Below are 27515 nucleotides of genomic sequence, written 5' to 3'. Positions count from 1 at the left end.
GAATTCAGCTAAGCTGAAAGAAATATTAGTACATGTATATCTTTTATGAAATAGTTTAAAATATCCATACACTGTTTTTAAATAAGCGATGATATAAAAAATAAATATCTTTACTTTTGTTTGTTTATGTGGATGAGTGAATAAGAAAAGGAAGGTACAGAAAAAGACATTGAGACAATGACAGCTGCATCTGATGACTATGCATTGAAAGCAAAGATCCATAGGAAAATTCCCTTTATCGCATCAAAATAATTTGAGAAAAAGTGAAAAGGCCAAAATCGCTTGACTTGGAGTTCTTGAATAACATCTTGATGACAAGCTACAGGAACTGAAAAATTCACTCAAAAATATTTTGGAAATAGTGTAGTGTAAACAGAGTAAAATGAACTTTGTTCAGTGACTACATTATTCTAATGCCCAGATGTTGGATGTTTAATATTAATGGGGAAGATATGAATGACTTCATGTTTTATTTTTGGGTTTTTTAAAAATAATTTTGCAAGAAATGTTCCTCGTTTGGAATAATAGTATTGTGTTTACATACAGTTTCATTTATGTATCATTTAAAATTAATGTAATAATGCACCTTGAAAAACATGATTTTGAACCTTGAAATTTTTTAAAGAAATATGCTACTGACCCTGTTAAAAAATAGCTTAAAAAACCCTGAAGTTTCCATGAGGCTTTGCCCTGCCTGCACTCTCACCCCCGACGAAGATACTGGAATGTACCCATAAGTTTGGTCTAGGGCATCCTCATTGCTGGGAAGTGTCCCATTTTTTTTTTCTTCATATTTGTCCCAGGTTTTTTTTGGACTTGAATTTAAAAAATGAAAAATTTCTGTGCAATTTTCAGTTTAAAACAGGCACTTGGTTCCATTTGGATTGAAATCTATCACATGTATAAAGCTGTACCGATTAATCGGCCATACTCATAATCGGACCGATTATTGGAACAGCCGGTATAATCGGTATTGGCAGAAATAATCTTTGCTGACATGGCTTGAATTTTAAATCAGAATTTAATAGTGGAATTTAAGGAATAAACATTTGATTTGGAGGTTAATTGAAAGACAGTATTTTCTTAAAAGTAAATACTTTTTAACACGCTTGCTGTAAAATACCGCTAATTGTCTTCTCACAACAAATTATCAATACCATGCATGCACACATCCCAAAAACAGCAGCCAAACAGCCACTGAGGCCTTGTGTGGCTGTTGAACTTCTAGCATACACATTACAGGGATGGTCCTGGCTTTTAAAAAGTTGTCGCCAAAAAAAATCGCCAATCTCAATATTTTGTTGCCAATTTTCAAAAAATGTTGCCAGAATAAGTAGTGAATATTTTTCCAAGACTATTATTGTAATAGGCAATGAAAATTGAAAAAGATGGGATAGTTCTTACTTTATTGACAACAAGCAATACAGCCATAATATTACAAAATAACTCTTGACGTGACTGTTTTGTACCGTTAGTGCATAGTTCTAACTGTTGTCACTTGAAATAAATGCATTATCAAATGTAAAATATCTACTTCCCTACAGTCTCTCTTTTTTTAATAGAAACATCAGGTATTAAGCAAATCTATATTATGTATATTATTTTCCCAATAATAGCTTTATAAGAAACTTTATTTAGATAGTGACATTTTAATACCAAAACCAAGATAAGTGACTAATAATGTGACTGTTGATTTCACGCATTCAGGAATTAAATGCCCCCCCCCCCCCCCCCTTTTATGGCTAGCTTCACAAAGTACATCTCTGTCAACCAGGAGTTCGGAAATTTATTTTTGCTGCGCTTTACATGCTTTGCTTGTTAGTGAACTGCTTCCTAAATTTCAGGAATGATCACAATGCTGTACATTTTTTCTCAACATGCAAATTATGATCTCCATTCCCACCAATGAAACTTGCACAAGTCGACTTGACCTGGCATTACTGTACCATATATGTAAGCATTGATTACTATCATTAAATTAAAATATGGAATGAAGAAACATATCACAGAGCATATGTGCCCCAAAAAAACTAACTCGGATTAAATATATTATTTAGTAAAAAGTTTTATTTGCATATACTAGTTAACAATAAGAAATAAGGTGGGATATAAAATGTGGGAAATAGTTATCACATGTATGGTAGCTTGAGACCACATTTGAACTGTTAACATAAATCTACACCCATTTTAGGCATTGTTAGTTATAACAAAACTAGGGCATGGTTTACTTGGCAATCAAATGCTAGTGCTTTCACTAACTGTAGAAAAGTTTTGTTTTTTTTTAAATCTCAAGGTCTCATTATCGGTATCTGCAATTTTAATAATCTGCTATATGCAGTATTGGCATAATCGGCAAAAAGTGACATCGGTACAGCTTTAAACAGCTTTAAAATGTATGTAGGAATACATTTCTACAATATGATAGGTTCATTCGAAATCAAGACCACCATGCCTGTCTTTATCCGCCATATTGGATTTGGAACCAAAAATGCTGCAGCTCCTGTGCATTCCTCACAGCAACAGTGACAGCAAAAGTGTATTTTCTTTAGTGAGGAAAAATAAGACAGACTTTAAGGCCTCCTTAGCTGCAGAAAATTTGTCAGCAATTTTAGTCCCCAAGATCAACCAGCAAGCAAGAAGTCGGAACTGTTTAGAAAACAAATTTACGATCAAGCAGTTGAGGAAGTTCAAGTCTGCCACAGTATCATGTCTTGATAAATATATATTTCTGCATATATGTAGTGCTTTATTTTTATTTTGCGAACTTGATATAGTGTAGTATTGACGGTCGGAGTAGTCAGAGTGGACGGAGTTATTGTCATGGTATTATTCACGAATTCGTGTCCAAATTCACGACTTTTTATCCCTATTTTCACTAATTGTGAGCCTGGAAGGTTGGCAGCTATGATGGAGGCGCACTAGTTCTACATGTAAGACCTCGACGTTTTGATATTTGTTTTTGGCGTCAGGGACTTACTGCCTAACTAACGATGCTGTGTAGCGTGTTTTGATGTCAACTGACATCATAATGAAAGTCCAGTTTTCATGAATATCTCGCACAACTGGCAACTAAAAAAAATGACACTTTTCTACAAAATAAAGTTGTAATTTTTTAGTCAGACTTTACTTACACTGACGTCTTTTTTCTAATAAGGGCTGTTCCAGTAAAACATATATCCCCCCCGGGGACGGCACTTCAAAAAAACTTCTGTAGGAGGATGTGTTTCGAACTATTTTAATTCTGACAGTGGAAGGTTGGTTAGGAAAATCACTTCTGTTGTGGGTTGTGCTAACAAAATGAAAAATCGCTGGTGGGTCTGTCAGAAAGAAGAAACCCCCCCCCCCCCCCAAATATATATTTAAAATTGCATCTACCCCCCTCCTAGCGGTCTAATGTGAATAAAACATTTGGTCAGAAAATGATTCCAGTACACGTACTTTGTATGAATTCGCGTACTTTTAAAGCAGTGCTACGCGTTCGGAAAATTACGTCAACGCTGCGGATATAAAAAAATTTCTTTGCACAGTATGCAATTTTTATTAAACTTTTAATTTTAACTTTAAAAGTGCATTTCGCGACGTAATTTGTGCTGCCGCAGCCGTCTCACAACGCTTGATGTGACATCCAGATATCTGGATACTTCGGTTCGACATGAATGGCTGTTAAACGAAATTTGATTCGTTCGTTGGCCCTGGAACAGGCATTTTATGGAGTTTTAGTCTTACTTTCATCATGGAAGTTTTACAAATGTGCGTTTCCAATAAGGGCCACCGCCTTGTATAGCCTATCTTGTGCTGAAAAATGGCGTTAAACCTTACAACAACAACAACCAATAAGGGCCACACAGGAAACCAAAATGGTTGAATCACAACACGGTTTGTCTTCAGATGACGTTTTTCAGTCGGCAAATACTGGCTGGTGATAGCTATGATGACAATGAATTTCATGTATATCGGTCTGTTGGACATTGGAAAAATGTCACTGAAAATACCAGTATGTGATTTTGAGCCCAAAATTGATGTTGAGTGCAAGTCCGATGTACGTGTTGGATGGACAATGTGCCAGTTATATTTATTAAATATACCCATGTCTAAACAAGCAGACTAAGGGAATGTTGGACTTAAAACCCTAATACAGCATTATGGAAGAGAAAAATCTGGCATAAGAGGCAGCAAAACACTGATTCAAGGAAGTGAATCTTTGGCAGGGTTCATGTTAGTGAAAACTGACAGAGGTCTCGGAAACGCTTATAATCACGCATATTTAGACGCCAATTTATTTTATTTAGGTGGGCGGTAAAATTCAAATACTTGCCAGTCCTGCTTCAGTCACCTGCATAGTGGGAAAATGTGTTGATCAGTTAGCTGTGATGATATTTACAATGACAGAATTTAGTGGTTGAAAGCACCACCACCCCCCCCCCACCCCCCCCCCCCCCCCCCCCCCCCCCCCCCCCGTCGTCACCATTATAAGAGTACATCAAAAGAACATGCTGCAATAGCTAAGCGGCGAGATCAAAGGCTTTGACTGGCAGCTGGGTGGGAAAATCTACTGATATTTACAGTGCTTGAATTTAGAGGCAGAAATACCCAGAAATGTACATGTGGTCATTTATAACAGTACATCAAATAAACAACTTGAGCTTTCATTCTTGTGTTCATTACCGAGTGTAATGGAATAAGCAGTGCATGTGACCTCGGAATCATGACATGTTGAGACATAGACTTGAATGAGTATTTTGGGGTTCAATGGCAAACTGACGAAGATTAAGAGATTCAGGAGAGGGCTAAAGTTGCTATAACTGATAATTTGAAAGGGACTTTAGCCAAGTGTATGAAAGTGTGTGATGCCTAGCTTACTGCTTTGAATAAGACCTTCCTTGGATCGAAAAAATTCAGACTCACTCTGATGGACAAGCAAGAGCTATGTCAGTGTTGATAAATATGTCAGTGTTATAAAGAATGAAGAAATTAAACTCTATGGCAACCGATAGTTACTATAATTGGCATAGTTTTCTGAGAGGGGACTGCATCTTTTCCTGATGGGACTCGTATTTTTACCAAAATGGGAGCCATGGACTCTTAGTTATAAAATCCTAACGAGACCTCTGGTTCAAAACTTCTTTCTGGGACAGAGATATCCAAGAGAGAATACCCATGGGGCCATACATGTGAGATGTTGAAAATTGCACAACAATAAAGAACAGTAACTTGTTCAAACTAGTTATGCATATGTGTTTCAGACAGCAGGCAATGAAAGGAGTTCACAGCACAGAATAATATTTGTACATTAAGGAGGAGGATCATATTAAATTCAGAAACAATTAACAGATTAATGCTCATAATTAACATCAGAGAATCCCCATACAACATAATTAAGTGTGTGTAGATCTCAAGTTGGCAGAACCACTGAGCAACAAAAGAATAAAAAGACAAACTTTTGTATCATATGCAGATGTATGACCAAACGATGTACATGCTCTCTATGTGCAAAAATTAAATGACATTAAACATAAGAGACTGACTCATCTGTGTAAACTCAAAGCAAGATGGATCAAATTTGACCTGTTTATGTTTGGTTCTTCCATATATATAGATCATGGTGGTATTTTCTGCAGACCTTTTGCCACTTAGTTCCAAGCCATCATTTGGTATTTGTATTGCAAAATGGATAACTAAAAAAGTATATTATCTAGTACAATACATTTTTAAGCAGTATCATTAACTGATGATGAAATTGATGAAAAAATACTTGATGTCATTCTGATATATGGATTCTTTACTACACTACCAATCTGTTCATCCTGATTCTTTTATTTTTTTTACAATCTCCTTTAGTCTTACTGGTACCAGTGCTTTTAATAAAATTGTAACTTATATTTTCTTGCAATCTAAATATTTATAATGATGTGTTATTGTCAAAAGGTAAAATGTGCTTAGTGTTGTAAAATCTAAAACTATTAATTAGCAAGGGACTAAAATAAAAAGTGGACAGAAATTATTGCCATATTACAGTGCTGTTAGAAACAACTGAATAGTTGTACAAGATGTATTTTGCACAGAGTTGTAGAACTAGCGCTCGTATTGTCACCACATATTCTACTTAAATAACTATATCATTATTTCTGTATATTCCTATCATTATTTTCCCAGTGGTTGTAATTTTCTGATCTGATGTTCATTTCTTGTGCAATTTTTACACATCAAGAATTCTCACCGTATCATTAAAAAACAATGTAATCTGCACCAAATTGAGTTGTTTGAGAAGAAATTAATTTTTTTAACCCAAAAATCACTGAAGCTACGAGTTTTTGCATTAAAGTCTCACATTAAATAACATCTGAAGTAGCCACGATAGTAATTTAGGATGCAACTGTACCAATTTCACCTTTGGTATATCCAAATCTTGAATGTGATGGAGGAACATAGCTCCAAAATAAACACATCAATATTAGAACCTGTTCATTGACTATGAATCAAGTATCCGAGTACAACTAAATTGCTAGAAATTTTTTAATTCTTTTGACAACATCATAATTAGCTGTCAAATATAGAGTAAGCCTATAGTCTTTATGCCATCCCAACCAAGACCCCACCACAACCACGTGACCATGCCCAATGACCTCACAGTAATAATCGCTATACAACTAGAGATGACATCTCTTCGAGAATTTTGATTTCAGTAGAGCTGTAACAGAGTGGAACAGTAAGAAAGAGTGACAGATATTTAAGTGTTAGGGAGATATTTAACAATGGCTATTCCCACCACCACCACTTCCTCATTGGAGATCACACACACACAAAACTTAGAGTACATCCTGAAATCCTGGCAGCATCCCTGCAGAGGAGATAACTTGACTATTCAGTTTTATTGGTCTCTGGTTATCCCATGGTATTTCTGCTACTTGAACATTATCTTACAGTGTGTCCATTCAGCATGGTCGAAAAAGGCTTACAACCATTGAGTTGTTCAAGGACTCCCATTACTACGGATGTGAAAGAACGAGAACCATACTATAAATCCGTGAAGATAAAATAGAATATATATGTGTTTGACTGTCCCTGATTGGTTGATAATGAAAGTAAGATTTTAGTGAAAACAATCTTTTGAGAGCTTGTCCTACTTGTAACTGAAAAAAGTGAGAGACATTGTTTTATTAACATAATTTTCATCCCTTTACAGACCCGTGTTTGGACGACTCATTACTGAAATCAGCAGGTGACTCTTTGGTGCAGTATTGAAAGCACACATTTTAAATTTGTATAGATCCAGAAAATGGTGCGGCTGTTATGGTTTTTTTTCGTCACAAAAGCTGTCGTCATAGATGTGTCTATACTGATATAAATTTGATCATGAGCACTCAGAATTTTAAGTTACTAAATTTTAAAAATCGTGGTGTTTGCACAAATTTACAGTGGGAATTGAATTAGTGCAGAGTCCTGAACTCTTGAATCTTGGTCAGAAATATGGAATCCAAGCAGAATATATCCAGTAGTGTAGAGGTTTTTAATCTTGAATTTAGTCTCCCCATTGTGTTTCACACTGATATGCATATTCACAGAACATTTGTATAGTAGTAGGAAAAGTAAGTGAGAAATTTAGATACATATCATAAGCAAGACAAACAGTATGTGGGGGGAGAAGATCATTAGAACAGGCTGGAATGGAGAAGTATAATGAAAACAATAATGAGTAGAAGTGTACCTCCTTTTTTATGTGTGCAACATTATTTTCTTAGCTTCAGTAAGAAATTTCATCAAAAGGAAGACAATAAAGGGTGTACAGTTAACTAAACCAATATGAATTTAGCTACTTAAAAGCTGTATCAAATTGATTTTAACCTTCTGGTCTGTTTCTGTCCATTCTGGTGATAAGTCCACTGAATCAGTATGGTTGGAAAAAATATCTGGCAAATTAAAAAAATCATAAATCTTTTGGCAGATTATGATTATACCCTAATTCTGCCTGAGAGATGTGAATAATTTTATTTCTTGGTTTGTTGATTGTGGTTGTTGCTCAATTCAAATGCATCATTGAAAAACATTGATGCATTCTTATACTTTGTTATAAATATTTATTACGGATGCATATCATCAGATATTGGTGAATATAGCTTGAATAAGTTATAACAGTTCTAGCTGGAACAATGAACATTGTTAAGAGAAAATTTAAGTGAGCTAAAATGTAAACTTTTCGGCAGTGTGTGATGCAGGATTGCTCAAGACTTTTCCATCTCATATGCTGACCATGAAAAATCCATTTGCACCAACTGATGATGACTTTTAGGTAACTGTCAGAAAGGCATAATTGATGATATTCTATAGTCTACAAAAATTACTTGAGTCAAAAGTTGTAAACTCGTCCAGCTGTGGCAAAAATGATTGACTAGTACCTTTTCTGCTGTTGCTACAGTTGATTAGTTGGTTGATTCAGTGTGGTTTGATTTTGGTTTTTTTGGTGATTTTTTTAACAATATATTAGGTGGCGGAAGGACCCTGAAAGACCACCAACCTAAATTGGTTGATCTGTGACACAAACTCACTCTGTGAGATGTTTAAGTGATGTAAAAGCAAGCACCTTAGTACGCTTGGGCACATGGAGCCTCTGTTGATTTGACGTTTATCTCCAACAGCTGAAGTCATTTAGACATGAGCTCTCGGAGTTTCAGTAGGTCAGTATGGCCTTTACACCATTTTCAGATGAAGAGTATATATGGCAGCCAGTTTTACTGCTGAAGAAAATCCAAGTCCTTTTGAAACACCACTTGTGTAGAACCACTGACCTTCCACAAGTAACTGGCAACATTCTCATTTGCACATTGGAGGCAAGTAATCACATGACAAGCATCTTGTACCACTGCCATAGAACCCCTCAGATCTGTATCTCAAGACAAGCATCTTATACCACTCTGCCATGAAAGCCCCTCAGGCCATAGGTATAAGTCTCATATGAAAGACTAGAAGTGGGAGATAGAACCTGTGACAACTGGATTGAAAGTGCATAATGTTACTGCTAGGCCATCAGTGATGATGATGCTGTTGACAATGCAGTTAACTGCAATGACATTGATTTTATGAGTGCTCTGGGAAAAATGATTCCTTGACTTTCATCCATATTTTTTAAATCTATGATATAAAAATGTTTGACTTGCTATATTTTGTTATAACTTATATTAGTCTTGCAACAAGGCGTAAAAATAAGACATCGGTAACTGAAAAAGATGTTCTTACAAGAAATGATATAGTGTAAAAGTAGACAAATGATGCAACATCACTTCAACAGGCATCATTGTTTTTTTTTCTCTGACAAATCATAAAAGTTTACCAAAACATTTATTGGAAAAAATAATAACAATGAATCATAGAATCTGACCACACATTTAAAGCAATACAAGATTTAACTATTATTCTAATCAAAAGCAGCATGCCTGAGAACAAAGAAAAATAACAAGACATATTGATCACCTTAGGAAACACAGAGTTTAGTAAGGATACAAATTCATGATTTCTGTATTAGAATGGAAATATCTATTATAAAATCTGTATTCATGGATGTTAAATTAGTAGGTATTAAGGGACTGATCACTGACATCTACAAATAATAAGCCACCATGAAAATATGTGATTTCACAGTATCAGAGACATACTAGGCTGACATAAAAACAAAAGGACAAAAGACTGATTATAATGAATGAATATAAATAAAAATATGCAGTAGATTATATTATGTATATGAATTCAGTAGATTACCTCCAGCCAGCTGTCATTTAAATCGCTTCTGTCCCCAACACAATATTAAAATCGCTTCTACCGCCCACTAACCCATAGCCAGAAATTATGTTAAAAAATATACTTCTGTAGGGGGCAGTGTTTCTCGATTAAAACACATCTGACGGTTTATCATAATTTTTTTCAATTGCTTCTGTTGTGGGTTGGTTGAATTTGAAAGTGCCTTCCCCCCGGGGGTATATGTTTTACTGGAACAGCCCTAAATTCAAATTCTCACAAAAGAAATGGACCTGTCTTCAAGTTTAGTTGGCCTACATTTCAGTTGACTAGAAGCGGTGAAAGCTGGGAATGCCGAAATCGGGTTGAGTTGAAATATTATTCTTTAACGAAACGAATGAAAATATATTATGCCTGTTGGAACTGTAAGCATCGTTTTGTTTCATTCAAGAAACATATCCCCCATATGAACATACTTTGGCATACCTTGACTACCGTTGCATTTCAACAAATTCAAATGTATGTCAACAGAACATGAAAATGTGTCCATTTGCTAGTGTCAGATTTTGATTACACCAGGATAAACACAGCATAGTAAGTATATTAATTACATATCAATTTGTGGAAGAGTGTTGATATGGGCTGCCAAGTGTGTGAGATATTCCTGAAACTTTCACTACTTGTTCTGATGTGAACCGACATCAGAACACTCTATACAAGCCCGTTATTAGGGTAGTAAGACAGCACTAAAACAAAAATAACGTCTGCTGTGTCTTACATTGTAGGACTAGGAAGCGCACATGAAATACAGGAGCACAAAAAACACTAATAAACATCAGCTTGCTGCTTCTTTATATTCAACAGCCTGAACTGGATGTTTATAAATACCAGAGAGAACCTTGATATAATTCGATCGAAATTCAGTTTATTAAATTTCTTTTAGAAATGAACCTTCCTCTTTCAGTTACTACTGTTGCAGGCGATTTATTTCGCACATGTTTTCCAGACAAAAAAATCGCAAAGTATTACTCGTATACTAGAATGAAAACAGTTCAGTAAGAAAATTACACAGACTTGAAATCATAAATGAAAGTTCTTACATTGGAATCGATAATGATTTGGGGGGAAAAAGGTGTGGAAAAGGCTACTATAAACAGCCTGTGTCTGAATGTGTTGCACTCTTGCACCTTCTGAATGAGCACCCAAATGGAACAAGTGTGCATCACATACATCTTTGACATTAAATCATTATGTAAGGCACTGTTCTACTTTACTGATGGTTGTATATTTTATAAATAGTTACATATGCATTAAAATGTTAAAAATCAGTATTTGTTCCCTGAAAATCAGCATTTTTGTCATAAGCAGTCTGTATTTTTGTGCTCGGGGGTTGGCAGCTATGCATCCTTCAAGACTCAAGTTTTTGCATATTATCAGTTTATTACACTTTCATCCATGAGATGTCAATGTATATGCATAGTGCGATTAGTGGTAGTCCTGCCAGAATAGTTATTGTTATTCAAGCATCAATGCCATACTCTATTAATTTATCATGGTCACCATCCAGATTGTATTGTAAGTCATCGAGAGTTCAAACAGCAGTCATTGCCTGCATATTGTGTAGAAGATATGGTTCAGGATTATTCAGCAGTGGCTGACCATCAGTCATTACTAAATAGCATATAACATTTCAGTTAGTAGAAATAGGCAGATATGGTTACAATACTGATGTGGAAGTTATGACTTATATATGGTAGTGTTTATATGGATCCCAATATTTTGTTATCTTGTTATACCATAAGATACATATTCAAATTATGTGATTATGGTTGTTCAGTGTTAAAAAGTTTGTTAATTTTTTGTAATGTATTGCAAGTGTTAAGTTTTTATTATTTTTACATAATGCAAGTTGAACACTTTTTGAATCATTTTAGTTGTTGTTGTTGAGGGGTGTAATGCCATTTTTCAGCAAACGATAGGCTATACATTGCAGCCAGTGTTAATTGTGGAGAAAGAACCCAGGAAAACCCCGGAAAGAACCACCGACCCATGGAATCATTTTAGTTTTTAAGTTACTTTTGTTCATAGTTAAGAGACACTTAAAGGATAAACCATACTTAAGCATTCTGTTTATAAGCCTTTTATCAGAAATTTAAATGATTATTAACCTTTTGTCAAATGACTTTTTATCACAGGTCAAAACCTGACTAAATTATTTTGTGAATGTTTCAGGTGCTGTAAATGGTGAACATGTCAACATGGCAGAAGCTGAAATAAATCAGAATCGTTTATCAAGAAGCCGGTCAACAAGACAGCAAGTACAAGGAGGTAAGCCCCTTCCCCGCAGATTTTTATACATTTCATCACATTCAAATCAAATTGTACAATGAAAGTAGCTGGCTGAACCGATGATTTGTGTTCATTTTGCATTCAGATTGAAATATTACACAATCCACTTTTTCCAGTATAAAGAGGCTGAGTGTGTTATTCCAGTGTTGTTGAGTATTCAGGTTTTGTTTGGGTTACCTAAGTTTTAGTTTACCTAAATAAAAAGGCCTGATTAACATTGTCTTTGAAGGATGTTAGAATGTTTCAAGTTTTTGGTAAAGCATTTTCAATGGAATACACTATGGTTTTAGAAACAGTAATTTGTTTTGATATGTAAACAGTAATTTGTTTTATGTATCTGCAATAAGGTCACTTTTGTACCCAGTGGAGGTGTAGATGTATAGGAATCCGGGCTTCTCTTTGTCCATCTGCCACACATTCTTGTGAGTAAGACTTTTCTGCAGTTTTAAATGGATTGTGATGCAACTCTCCATTATGAGGTGTCAGTCATGAGAATTAACTGGTTCAATGAACTGTAGTGATGGCTGATGCGTATGCATCTTAGATAATGTTTGATCATGAAATTAACTCTTTCAACCACTGGTATATTATGGCGTGGTACATAAGAGGTAATGCTATGCTTGTCAAGTCATGAACCATCTTGTAAAATAATGCCAGCCTCATATCACTCTATTATTCTATTGACCCTAATTTTCTGTAAATTTTTCAGTGAACTCGACAGCACAAGCGAGTGTGACAGAGCATGCAGTATCACAGAAGTCAACAGATCATCCCACCAGCAGAGTTCAAAGGAGATCAGATCCAGTGGTAAGTTATAATTTATTTTTTTTGTTTACTTTAGAACCATGTTTCAGGTTATCTTTGTATTCACATGTATATAGTCGTTTTTGCACCAGCATTCTGTCTCCTATGTTTGAAATGATAGCTTTATCTTATGTTTGTATTAGTGGGTTGTTAGCAGACATTTCACTTGATTCAAACAGGCACATAGAATTTTGAAGTGATACCAATCTTGGGTCAGAGCAAATATGTCTTGGTACTAAGGGGTCAGTAACTCATTATTACAGAACTATGAATTTTACATTTTCTGTCTTTTGAATAGAATCAATGTGAAGGGTTATTTTGGGGCTGAAATTTAGCTCCGTTTCCAATGCCAAAGAGTTTATTATTAGGGCTTCAACATCATGATGATTGAGACCAATAGTAATAATAACATTTTTTTCTTTGTTAGTCTGTTTAATCTTCTTGTAACCATTAAACATAATTTGATGCCATTTGGTTGGTGGCTTGGCTATTACGTGTGGATGTGCTTTCAGAGGTTTTGTCTCAGAAGGTCCAGATTGAACTGAATTCTCTTTGTCCGTCAGTTTTTTCCATGGCACATGATTGCGTGATTAATGCAAAATTTGAGTAAATTTGCACATCGGAGACCAAACATGCCCGAGAACTCTCATATATTGGAGAGTAGTGATGCACAGGAAGTTGCGCATGTGAAAATACACTCTGTGCAGGATACAATTTTTTTATTTAGCTGTTAAGTCTTAAAGTGCATATGGCAACATAAATAACACTGGTAGAGGTATCATAATTCGTGTTGCGATGTCTCTTTTTTCACATCTGGATTCTTCAGCTTGATAAGAACGGTTGTTAACTAAATTTGATTGGCACATTGGCCCTGTTCAATTATTGTTGAAGCTTGAACCATGCCTCAAGGAAATTTTACAAATCTGCATTTATAATACATGCTACTTAGAAAACCCAAAATGACTGATCATAGTGATGAAGGCATTTTGAAGTATATAAGACTTTTTGAGCTGGAAAGTGTTGAGAAGCCAGTGAGTGATCTCACCTCTATGTGGGTTCAAGTTTCAAGCTCAGCTAATGTGGGTATGTGAGAAAGCCAGCCAGTAGCTTCTCATGGGTCTGTGGTTCTTCCCGAGGTTTTCCAGGGTTCTTCCTCCACCAGTTATACTGGCCACCATGTATAGCCTATCTTGTGTTGAAAATGGCATTAAACCCTAGAACAACAACAGAAACAACAAGATCTAGCAAAGGGTCAAGATGACTGATTGAAAGAAGTAAAATGTAAACAAAAATATCAACCACAACAAAAAAATCGTCCACAAATAATTTCACACCCATGAATAATCACTACAAATGCTGTAACTCCATATGCTATAGCGCCATTCCCATGAAAGAAACTTACATGAGTGAACGCCTGGCATTTTTAATCCGTATATACCAATGTTAATTACCTTCGTTAAATTAAAAGAAGGAATGAAAATACTGCACAGCAAATGTGTCCTCAATAAACTAATTCAGAATACAGTACATATTTTATAGTAAACAATACTAAATGCTTTACAATTTGACCATAAGGGAATAAGGTTGGATATACAACATGGGGACAATAGTTGCCACATGTATGGTACCATGAGGCTGCCTAGTTATGTACCTTTAGTTCAACAGAATTGGGAATCCTTTATTTGCCAATCAGTTGCTGGTGCTTGCATAACACACAATAGTGTAGAACATGGTTTCTTTGAATTATGATGGAGGTCCAGTCATTTTCACAAAATAGTTACATCGATATGGATTAACTTTTTAATTAACCACACTGGCTTTCTTGTTGTTTATTTAAGACTAATTTTTAGCTATTGTGAAGTTTGACCACAGCTGACCAGAATATGAAAGTAGGGCACATCCTGGTGGAAAATAGGGCACATCACAGTGGGAAATGGCAAATCTTTTTGAGAATTTCATGCATATTGGACCAGGAAGATCAGTCAATATTTAGTGAAAACAAGGCTTTAAAAATGCCTTGAAAAACCTTCCAGTTTTAGGTTCCAATCTCTATTTTCTTATTCAAACTCGCTACTTGGCTTTGAAAAGTTCAATGGTATGCCTTGCACCCTGTTTTACAAAGCTACAATAATAATGCTAATATTACACATCAATGTACTGGTATAGTTGCCGGTCAAAATTCCCTCTTAACACAAGCCAGTTTCAGGATTTTATTGATTAACTGGCCTGTACTGCTGTTGCAAAATGAAAGACAAATTCGCTGACTATCAACATAGGAGATGCCAAAACATCAAGCTTTCCATTGTGTGGAAAGTTATGATGTTTGTTCAGCCAAAACACAAAACTAAAACTGATTGATGTTGATCATAGTTGATCTATATGAGAATTTTAGCCTTCATTATTACCACTCTTCATGAACATGCTGGTTATGTGCCTTGTACAGTCAAACGTGCGTACCGTTTTAAAAATATTACCTCAATTTGTAGGATTGCTTATATCATTGAAAATGAGTAACTCGTGAACGTGTGATTCAGCGTAAATGAAACAGATATTAAGTACTAGCTGTAATGTTATCTGGAAGAATGCAATTTGGTCGAAACAATGAATAAAGCAAAATCTGCATATAATATGTTTGGGAATAAATAAGGATTTAAGTGACGCTCTGCGCCCTTTCCACTGTGTAAGTACTGTCGATTATAGTTCAACCTGGTCGCCCAGGTAAACTCAACCAGCCCACAAATTATGAAGTCTGTATTTACTTTTATTCAATTTCGTGTTGGAGAAATCAGAAAATATGCACATGCAAAATAATAACAAAATCAATCATAGTACTTTATAACAGTTTAATAATTGTTGGGTCACTGAAGTTTTTTTTTTTTACATGCCTATGTCTTAGGACACAGGGGAAAAAATATTTTTTTCGTGCCCCAAGATTTACAGCCATTACAGTAGTTAACATAAAGACCTAAAAGCTGTAAAGTTGAGACATTTGCCTGTGGATAAGCCGACCCCTCCCCCCTTCCAGGCCTTTATTTTATATATTTATTATAAAACAGTAACCTTGAGGATTATATGAAAGTTTTCAAGGGCTTGAACATTTAAATAATCCTGTTGGATTATGTGAAACTATCAAGGCCTTCAGTCATATTCTACTTTTATGGGATTACCTTGAAGTAAAAACATTTGAATTTAGAACTGTGATTCTTCAGTGATGCTAGTGTGTTAGACATAAGCACATTAGAACCTCCATTCAGAACACTGTTGGATACTTTCTGGATTGATGTGAAATTGATAGTACAGTTTGGTATAACATTCAAGGAATTTATACACTAAGTTAATTTTAATTTTTTCACTTTGGTTGATTTTATATTTTAGAAATTGAATGTTTGTTGGGTTTTACCTTATCTAGTTACTTCTTTTATACCCCTGGATGTAACAAGTAAAATTACTAAAAACATGTTTTTGTATTAAATTTATGAGTTAGGTAAGTATATGGGATTGTAAATTTATGTATTAGGTACTCTTGAAATTGGTTAAAAAGTTTTTGGAAAAGTCATAGACTTAGTTTTTTTAAAGTTGCAGGAACCCAGGACATTGTTATTTCTGTTTGTAGGCTGACACTTTGATCACTCAAAGCACTGAAGATGCTTCCCACTCTCATGGAAGGTCAAGGCGGCAAGCCAGTACCAGAGCAATGGAGGCCATTTCAAAAGAAGCTGGGAAGGTTTGTTTTACCATGCATACAACTCTTGCATTTCAGGCCTAATCAGTGCAATGGTTGATGCATTAATTTAGTACAGTAATTACAGTAGAACCTCTCTTGAAAGACCACCCCTTATGCCAAAAGATAATCGTCTCTCAAGACAGGTAGTTTCTCATAACAGGTCATAACACTTTACAATCAATAAATCTGTTCATGGAGATTCTTGTCTCTAAAAACAGGTGGTCTCTTGTACAATGATCTCTCAAGTTTTACTGTACTACTTACTGGTGTTGACACTTTGTGACATTATTGTCCCTATATATTGATAGCTTTCTCTTGGAAATTTCCTTTTTTCCCCACACAGACCTGATGCTGTCAAGTTTACTGTTGAATGTTTAAGTTGTTAGTACCTGTTCTATATCAAGATGAGTGCACATATGGTTTGAATTTTATATCATCCCCTAAATCTCTTTGTAAATTGCATGAATTAAATAGTTTGCGGCATTTGCTTGAAAACTGATAAAATTGTCAACCCAAAAGGTGAGTAGTTACTGGACAGGACATGTATTCTTTAGCGTAGCACAGGGATCTGTTGCTGTTGGCTGTAAGTCAATTTCTTTGGATTATTCTTTAAAACTTGAGTGGTGTAAATATTAAATGTTCATGCATTCATCTCTGAAACCATATAAAGACATCCCAAGTTTTAACTTGTCTGTGTGCATGTGCATGATACTTGTTGTCAAGTCTTCCAGCCTAGGACTCTGACAATGCAACACTTATTCCAGTTAAGATAATACTGTAGAAACCAGCCTGGAACAAGAATCTTTGGTTTTACTTTTTAACTGAGAACATTAGACCTATTAAGGGAATGCTGTAGATGTTAATCAGCGGGTCATACAAGGTTGAAAAATGGCTTGATTAATGGATGCTTGGAAGGACATTTCTTCGTCTCCTTACCTGTAGTGTTTGCTTAAGTAAATGCAAGATAAGGATAGATTATAGGCTGTGATGTTGAACCTTCTGTTTTACAAAGCCTTTGTTTAGAAGAAGTTTTTTTAATTAGTTGTTGGCTAGATTATATTGTGTTTTTCTTTAGCACACCTGCTATTACTGCGATTTCTACACATTATAATCACATATTTGCAAGTCATACAAGTAAAGTTAAGCTGCATAATGTGAGTGGGGGGATTTGCTTAGTAGATATTGTGCATCTGTATCAGTTACATTTAGTAAAAACATCTTTTCTGTTTCATTTTACAGGAGGATTTAAATATAAATCAGAATTCTTCTGATTCAGTCTTAAGTAGATCGGACTTTAGTAGATCAGACTCTGTCAATTCTTCAAAGTCCTTTACTGCACCAAAAGGTCCGTTACCAGTTGTTGTTCTGAAACCTCTGGACCCAAAGGTAAATAGAACTAACAGTTATGCTGTTTGTTTCACTAATGTTTGTGTTGTTTTTCTTTTCTGCATATTGAAAATTACTATTTTAATGTGATGGGAAGGATCAGAACAGTTTATGGAAAGTAGTTCTAAATTTAATGTTTTTATTGGACAGTTTTTTTGATCTGATGTTTTGAACTGAGTTAGACATGAAAAATTAGTCTTCACCTTTTCATCTTTGTATGGGTTACCTATCATGAGCCATATGTGACCCTTTAAAACATCCAAATGACCATCTGTATATTATAAACCTTTTGATACAGTACTTCTGATTTATAGTTGAAAAACATAGTTCCATTTTCTTTTCTGTGACATTTAGGAAGACATGTTCATGAAATAGATGAAATTTATCTGCTGTGTACACCTTTTTGTGGGAATGGGATAAACCAACTCTAGATTCAAATGTGTACTGGTTAATTATGTTCAGTAAGTGTTCATTCAGATTAAAATTAGATCTGTTGGCAGTGCTCCTGTTTGTCTTTGTACCAAGATCAGATAACATCTGATTGCATCTCATTATATCCAAAGCCTGGACTTGTATTGCTGTGGAACAAGCTGGAAAAGTGGTTCAACATTACATCAGAAGTAAATAGAAAGAGAAGTTGAACATCGCTTCTAAAATTGTGTGGTTGAGAAAAGAGAATGTTTTCAGTTTTACATGTGATGCATAGGTTTTCAAACTGTCTTGCAAGTTGCAATTTCTTGTCTGATCAAAAGGTCTCTAGGACATGATCCCTAATGGAATGGTGTTAGATTATGCTACATTGTGATGTCAGATTAACAGCAGGTGCAAGGTAGAAACCACTCCTCCCATTGCTGTCTTTTCTTGACCAGTATTACCACAACATATTGTTATCATAATGTTTTTTTAATATATATATATATATATATATATATATATATATATATATATATATATATACATACACACACATAGTAACACCTTTAGATGGTACTTTCTGCCCCAGGGCCTGCTGACCATCATTTTTCACTTGGACTGTTTGGGTTGGGCAAAGTAGTGCTTGACAGTTTGGTTTCTGTTTCCTGGTTGCTTAGAGGTACTAGAACACAATCCTATCAACAACCCACATGTCAGATATGGAACCTTAAGTTTTGTATGAGCTGATATCCCGTCAAAATGGCAGAATCACTTTGGCAGCATTTGTGGCTGAAATTGTCCAAGAAAGATGGAGAAATAATAGACAATGCCATTTGTTGAGAATGAAATGTGGATGTGTAGTTCGTGTGTGGGACAATGGCCAAGATTCACCAGCATCGTTCCATCATAGTTGCTAATAAAATCCCAGTTGAGAAGATGCAAATTTATGGAAGCCTATCTCATGCAGCATGGACTTGGCCACATATATGAATTTTCTCAGTCATTGTTACATCAGAAGTTGATTTTTGTGCAGTTTTCATTGTGAATAAATTGCTTCAAAGATAATATTTTGGAGATTGTTCCTGCATTTAACTTAACAAGTATTTGAGAGTTACCGCCATGCTTTCATGCTGGACTAGAAAACAATCAGAAAATAAATTTGAGCTTATCTGATTATCAGTCTTAATCCCCCCCTCCCGAAAAATACAGTACTCCAGAAATATCATTTACTTAAATTTAGATGACTGAATTTTGTGGGTAGTTTTAATGTGATAGCATGGTGTGTAGAGGGTGTACTAAATATCAGAGTAGAAAAAGGATAGATTTTAAAGTTTTATTAACACCAGCAAATGTTCAAATTCTCTTTGAATGCGTAATGTTTATTTGAATGGAAAATTTTGGTTTTGTTTTCACCTTAAGGTGACCCAGAGGCACAATGTTTTGCAGGATTGGAGATTCCTATATGTCATTTGAAACAGCTGTGGTTATGTATGAGTGTGCATAACAGTCTAAATAGAAAGGCAATTAGTAAGAAAGTTATAATCATGACAAAGGTGTCTGTGTTTACTTTGCTGTTTTATGGCACAGGGACACAAGTAGGTTACCGTATTTACCATATGTTTTCGGACTGCAACAAATAATTACTTTTTTGTCCGAATACATATTAAATTCTTTAATTAGGTGCTTGAAAACATACAGGTGAAGAGAGATTTATTTATCCACCCCCACGTCTGTAACGAAGTTACCATTTGCTCACATGATGACGTGCTGCCATGAAGTAAAACAAGTATTTTCTCCACGGAAAGGATAATGAATAAAAAACAATCATTACTTACCTATTTTGTCTATTTGATACATGTCCATCCACCAGAAAACACAGCCATACATGTATTAGAGCCATGATTGTGTGCATATTTTCCAAAAGAACCGCCATATTAGTAATTTTGCAGTCCACAGTTTAACCCTCTGCTAATCAGTGATCATTAAAATCTACATTACAAATGCATGCAAGCTTTATTTCTGTGTAATTAAGATATTAATACAAACTAAATAAAAAGATTTTGGAATCATAATTCTTCAGATGTTTATGACAGAAATATTTTAGTATTGAGAGTAGAAATACCGTTACGTATATGATGGCTAATCTTAGAGCACCAAGGGTGAGAGGCTTCATATGGGTTGAGTGTTGTATACATGCCTAGGATGGGTAAAAATAACAAGCAAGTTGCAATATATGAGTCTGTATGATTAATATGTTGGTATTTAAAAAAAAAATAAAGGTGATCTATTTGCTGTGGTTCTTTTTTTCCACCTAGCCGAGGGTAGCTTCAAAATGAGCAGAGCTTGCCAACTCAAAACAATCAACTGCTCAGAGATTGTTTTTGATGCATGTTGGAGAATTCAAAGTGTCTAGGTGATAATTGTTAATGACTCAACTTGTGGGATTTCTTTAACAGATGTGTTCAGAAATAAAAGGCAGCCATCTGGATTTCATTAAAAGAGCACACGATGTACCAAACATTTGGCACCCACAATCAATATTTATCATCTACAAAGAGGTTTATTACCTGTAGAACCATAACTGTGTTTAAACCTTGGTATATAATGCCTCAGGGATAAGGGGTTTGTTTTGTTGCACAATGCCAATGAATTTTTACTAATCCATACAGGCGGCCCTGAGTGTTCCAAAGCGCTGTCTGTTACGGATCACTGCCATCTCACTTCCGTCTGCGTGGGTTCGAGTCTCAGATTTAGCCAGTGTGGGTATGTGAGAAAGCTTGCCAGTTGCTTCTTGTGGGTCGGTGGTTCTTTCTGGGGTTTTCCCTGGTTCTTCCTCCACCATTAATACTGGCTGCCATGTATAGCTTATCGTGTGCTGAAAAATGGCGTTAAACCCTACAACAACAACAACTAATCCATACCGACTCTGATGTATTGTTTAATGATAAAAAGCAGGGGTCATGGTTTCTAATCAAAGCCATCTTTGTCACACCTGTTTGAAGTGGTTTTGTGTGTAACAATGTCTACACTGACCACCAATCATATTTTCGTTGGCTGAATCGAACTATTGAAATATAAAGTATAAATAAAATGCCCACCACTATCAGAAGTTTATATACTAGATAGCTGTCATTGTGAAACATAATATTGTTAGTACTGTAATAATTTTGGTGGATAAGTTTATCATACGTTATGCAACAAGCGAGGAGGCACTGCCTAGTTTGTGGAGGGACTCTCCCTTGCCAAAATCATCTCCAAAGAGGCCAGTAGGCCGTTCATAGAAGCGACCTCGAATTAATGATTCTGAGGATGCATCACAAAAAGAACCGCTTACAAAGATAGCTGCTCTAGATGATGAATCTGATTATCTTGAACCCATGAGTGCTCCACCCGGTTCTGTACATGGTCACTATAAACATTATACATTAAAGCGAAAGTGGGATGTCGTTAACAATGCAAAACGTCTGGGAATTAGACCTACAGCAGAAAAATTAAAGATTCCGAAATCCACGGTGAGTACCTGGATGAAAATTGACTTTTCTGCAGATCTCAACTTGAACGGACATTTGCCTAAGTGTGGACGACCCATTTCATATGGATAAGCAATGGATGATAAGATAGCTCAGTGGGTGCTCACTCAGCGTGAAGTACAAATTCCAGTCATTGTTGAGGGAATATGTATATGTGCCAAACAGCTTGTCTCAGCAGAATTTCCGGGGAGCAATTTCATGCCAGTCATTCTTGGATAGAGAGTTTCATGAAAAGATATTGGTTTGTGCTCAGAAGCAGGACTTATCTTGCCCAGCGTTTACCCAAGGATTTGTGCCAGCAATAACACCAGGAGGCTGCACATCCAAGTTGCAACCTCTTGATGTGAGCATCAGTAAACCTGTCAAGAGTTACCTCCTCCACAGCTCGACGGAATACATCAGGGATGCTAAGAATGAATTAAAATCATCTGATGAAAGCAGCAATGGACGGATCAAGACAGCCAGCAAACAGACTGCATTGGACTGGGTTGTAAATTCCATCGACACATTGAACGAAAACTGCACAATGATAATGAAATCTTTCAAGGTGTGCAGCATCAGTGTCAATCTGAGTGGAAGTGACAAGCAATTAAACAATATGGATGATGATATTGATACAGAATTTGAGAGCTTTTCGCCAGAGGACCTACAAAAGGTTATGGACAAGCTACTTGAAATTGAATAATATATTTAAATATATTACAGCATTGAATCATATTTCTTTTATATGTTTATCTATCAATCTATCTGTGTGCACACACACACACACACATACATACATACATACATATGATTAAGAATTTTAAATTCTATTAGTTCATGGAAGATCATGATCACATTAAATAATTGGCGACCAAATGAAGTGAACTTTGTATCAGTTAAATTAACGGCAAACACGCTGTGAATTTTACATTAAAACGTCAGATCTTCCTAGATTGTGTCCAAAAACATAAATTGTAAAAAAATTATGGCGGTGTTACGTCCGAAAACTTACATGGCATTTAAATATTATATTTCAACAAAAAAAGCGGGTGTCTGAAAACAAATAGTGTCCAAAAACTTAAGGTAATATGGTATATAGTGCTGAGGCAGTGGGAGTAAAGTGCATTGTCCAAGGACACCATGGTGGCTGCCCCTGGCTGATCTTATAGTAGGATTAAGTCTTGCATCCTTTGTAATGTCTGGCATGCTAACCACTGAGCCATTGTAGCTCCAGTTGTGACTGCATGACAACTGTGATGAAAACTTGATTTTGTAATATAAATTATACCGCAATAAATTTTGAATTTTTAGATCTTCTATTCAAAGAGCAGAATAACTTGTTGGGGTGGTCTGTTGTTTTTGCCCATCCACCGTAAGCACAAGTATGTTATTTTGCTACTCCTAAACTATTGGGATGATTGGCATCAAACTTTTTTCATGCCTTGATTTCAGGGTTTAGTAGTAGTGAGTAGAACTATAAATTGATTATTGAGATGAAATGGGACAGGCGGAGGATTTATTGCTAAAATCTATAAACTGATTCTTGTATCACTTGTCCTTCTCACCCTTTTCCACCCTTCAACCCATTTGCTGTAATCAGGAATGTTTCTTTCAGATTATACTCAAAATCTCTTTAAAAAATGGATAGAAATGAAGATTTCAATTTTATTAACTTTTTTTGGCCATAAATGTTTTTTTCTGTTGTATTTTTAATAGCTTCTGTGGTCCAGCAGCTGTAAATTTGGTTGCCTCTTAGTCCTTCAAACACTTTTTGTAAACTTAGTTCTGAGTCAATGCAGAAAGTTCCCATCATTTCAAATGAATAAAATTGTATGGTAAGATTTTTTTCAGTATGCAGTTTTCATCAAAACTTGTGTTTTAATAATATGTCTTTATGTGATAGACCAAATTTCAGCATGAATAATTTTGTTTTAACACTGCTGAACACTAAATGTAATGTCTGCTGTCATGGCAGGCCTGGTGATCATGGCTCACATTCCCAAAATATTAATATGTGATTTACTTTTGTTTTTCATGTCATTTTTACATTTTATGAATTCAGGGTACATGTACTTTATAATTGTGTCAATTCCTTAATAGTTAGGATTATAATTTAATGACAGTAAACTACAAATGGTACAATTTATGGTACTGGATGCTGTGGTGGAGAAGGGAGAATGAACAAGATGAAATTACTGTCAATATAAGTGATCTAGCTGAATATTGTCAAATACTAGATAATCAGTCAGATTCCATTCCTACATGACAAGAGTACAACTACAACATTGACTAAGACATTGACAGCAAGATTAGATTCAAATATTTACAGAGCATTTAATCCGAATGTAATGAAATCAGAAATGGAAAGATGGATTTTAATGATAGTTTTTCATAGTTCACTGTTATTCATACTAAATGTTGCTTTTAAAAATGAGGAGGTAAGTTATGTATTGATGAAGTGCATCTGTTAGAAAATGTTTGCCTAGTCAGTGTTTACCCCATCATCATTTCATTTTCCAGAAATGTATGCCATTAATAGCCTGACGTGAACTGTTGACTACAAATGTACACCTCATCATCCATTATGCATTGAGGTGTTTGACATCAAATAAGAAACTTAATCTGAACTTCCAAAGAAAATGGAAACTGTAAATTCATAAAACCATGCCAGGGTTATGGTTGTATGAGTTGTAGAACACTGAGAGTCAAGTTCAGAATATATTTATATATATTAGAATCACAAATGTGCAAAGTCTAGGTTTTGAGACAGGTTGGCCAGGGTATAAAAACCAGCCTGATCTGATCTCTCCTAACTTTTTAAACATGTGATCATGCCTCCAACAGAAGAGCGAGTGCAAGTTATGAAATTTTGGATGAGTCTTGGTTTATAATTCATGTTGCCTAGGCTACCATATTTCAGTATGATGGACAATGTTAGCTTTATTGCGTGATTTTAAAAAAATGTTCTGAATTTTTCCATTATGCAATAAATTAACCTCAGAAATGTATTGCTGATATTTTTATTTCAACAGATTCTACCTATTTTTTTAGAATTTCATGTTACAGCTGACATGAAAAATGGTATATGTACATGACAAGCACTGCTTGACAAAAATGTAAAGCTGCAAGCATATTGAATTCTTGAGATATTAAATTACCAGCATTTTCTGAAATGCACTCCCACACTGCTAAAATACCTATACTCCGTTAACATTGAAGATTTTAAATGTTGGCAATGGCTTCATAATATATTGGCCTTTTATTTCACACTAGGTACAGCACCCTAAAGAGGTACTTGTTAATATTTCTTTGTTAAAATTAACATCATGGTTCACATTATCCCATTTGTTCACTTAAAGACAGGAGAAGTTTCCTTCTGTCAGTTTATTTGAAGTTTCTTCACTACTAAATTAAATGAGGGTATTATCATTATAATTTCAAAAAGAAAGTTAAATTTTTTGTCCAGCTCACATTGGTGGAAAGCAAGACATAGCAGTCCCTTTCCTATTGTTGACATCAACAGCTGATGATTGGTTAATGCTTTTTTAAAGTACTTTGTTCATGCGCACAACATGTAGGCCCTGGTATTGCATTAATATTTGGTATATGTTTCAGCAGACTTGAAATCTCTTTTATCTGTTGAAGCTGTAAAACTTTGCCAAGCAAAATGCCGATTTAGAAACCTCTTTAATGGTCATTAATTGCACCATTATTTTTGGATGTTGGTTTGAACTGGCCTTTTTTCCCTCTTACATTATTGGTTGTTATCATGCTAAGGAAATGGAAGCTAAGTGATTTTCTCAACGAAACACAGGTAGTCAACCCAGGCTGACCGGGTGAGTATCAAACCCAACCCTTGTTCCCCAAGTGGGCTTTTTGGGCTGCATTTGCACCATTAAGAAACAGTATACAAGTGATCATGTGAAAAAACGTAGCCATTTGCTACATTTAATATTGGCATTGTTAGTTATTGCAAACCATCCTTAAACTGGACTGAGGAGGATATAGTATAGTAAACTCAAGACTATTGTTCCTTGTTGATAGTTTTTATGAAACAGAAATGTTGATCATTGCAAGATTTTCACATTTAAAATTTACTTGTCAATTTTTGTCAGTCAGCTCACCCCCATTTATAGGACTTGATTTTAAGATAAACTGATTATTCCAAATTATTCCAAAAGTGTTCTTGCCTTTGATTGTGATCTCATACCAATGAAACATATTTATGGCATAAAAAATGGTTATTTGTAAGTTGTAATGTAGTGAACTTTCAGTGATTCACTTAAATTTAGCACATTTCAGCATAATAATTTTTAGAATATGCTCATTTGCAATGACTCTTGTCATGTGGCAACAGCTCCGGTATCTCAGTATTATCATTATTCTGCTATATCTGATCCATTGGGTCAATGGTTCAGATCATTTTAGACCACAGATAATACCCTCATCTGTTTATAATGTTGTGTAAAAGTTGCATTTCTCTAAACATTAACTCACAATCACCAAAGGTTTCTTATGAACTTTGCATGTTTAAACAAACTTTGAAACATATTTAAGTTTTTCCTGAAGTATTGTTGTCAAGTAAGTACAATAGAAAATATAAGAGAAATATCACCCACTCTAGCATCATCAAAAGCCATTGCTTGGAATCTATATCTATTCTTATACAACACCATATCCTCTACATTGTAAAAAAAAAAAAAAAAAAATTTGCATTCTAACTTTTTCAACCCTTGGCATACATTGTTGATGGCTTGCACTTGTATAAAAGAAGTTTGCTGATTCTGGGCCAAAAGGTTAAATCTCGGTCACTGTGACTGAAAAGAGCAATGGTTTCTGCAGAATAACATTAGTTCATCAGCACACACCTGGGCCAAAGTTTGTGGATAGCTTGCACTTGGGGTAAGGAAGAAGACTCGATTTCAGTCGAGTCAAAGGTAAAGATTGCTGATTCTAAGTAACATTATTTCTACAAATTAGACCAAATTTTATGAGATCTTGCACATGGGGTAAGGAAGAAACATTTTGATTTGGTGTCAATGGTCAAGGTTACTGTAACAAACAGATAAAACTTTCAGTTATTGACCTTGTACTCTCACCAAAATTTGTGGATGACTTGCATGTGGGGTAAGAAAGAAGCCTATTCATTTTGAGGTCAAGTTTACAATGACTGAAAGAAGAAAAAAAAGTTGTTTGTATAAAAGCTTGACTTCTAAACCACATACTTTGTTTTTTTAGGACTTGTACTTAAGGTTTGAAAGAGTGCTGATAATTTGGGGTCCACTGGTGAAGGCGTTTTGAAAACGATGGTTTTTGCATAATTTTTTCTTTTTTAGAGTGAGTATCTTGAGCAGACGTTAGATGGCTATGGTTAGTTCAACCTTGCAAATTTCTTCAATTTGATTGGTTGTCATGAAAACTCAAATTTAACATGATAACTTCATGCTTCACAGATGCTGTAAACAGTGCCATGGCCTGTTTCTGCTTTTGTACCTATTTGGGCAGTGATAAACAAAGTAACATGGCAAATTTTCAGTTTTGGTGGTATAAGACGCTCACTTTAATTGATCAATTACATTCCACCTGTCTGCATGGGTTCA

The 27515-nt window shown here is 35.2% G+C and overlaps 1 protein-coding gene across 1 annotated transcript in view; it reads left to right on the top strand.

Annotated features, from left to right (window-relative positions):
- LOC149806649 (nipped-B-like protein) overlaps positions 1–27515 on the top strand; it is a 183346-nt gene that overhangs the window by 25535 nt on the left and 130296 nt on the right. The window contains exons 7-10 of the mRNA XM_089956155.1: positions 11959–12054; positions 12785–12882; positions 16493–16603; positions 17843–17989. Of these exons, the coding sequence (XP_089812281.1) occupies positions 11959–12054; positions 12785–12882; positions 16493–16603; positions 17843–17989 (452 nt within the window). The remainder of the gene's footprint in view (positions 1–11958; positions 12055–12784; positions 12883–16492; positions 16604–17842; positions 17990–27515) is intronic.

This window comes from Sinohyriopsis cumingii, chromosome 1 (genome assembly GCF_028554795.1).
Source record: "Sinohyriopsis cumingii isolate HCF-2022 chromosome 1, ASM2855479v2, whole genome shotgun sequence".
NCBI classification, from domain to species: domain Eukaryota; kingdom Metazoa; phylum Mollusca; class Bivalvia; order Unionida; family Unionidae; genus Sinohyriopsis; species Sinohyriopsis cumingii.
The sequence above is the reverse complement of the archived record's forward strand: the minus strand, read 5'-3'. Positions and strand labels throughout refer to the sequence as shown.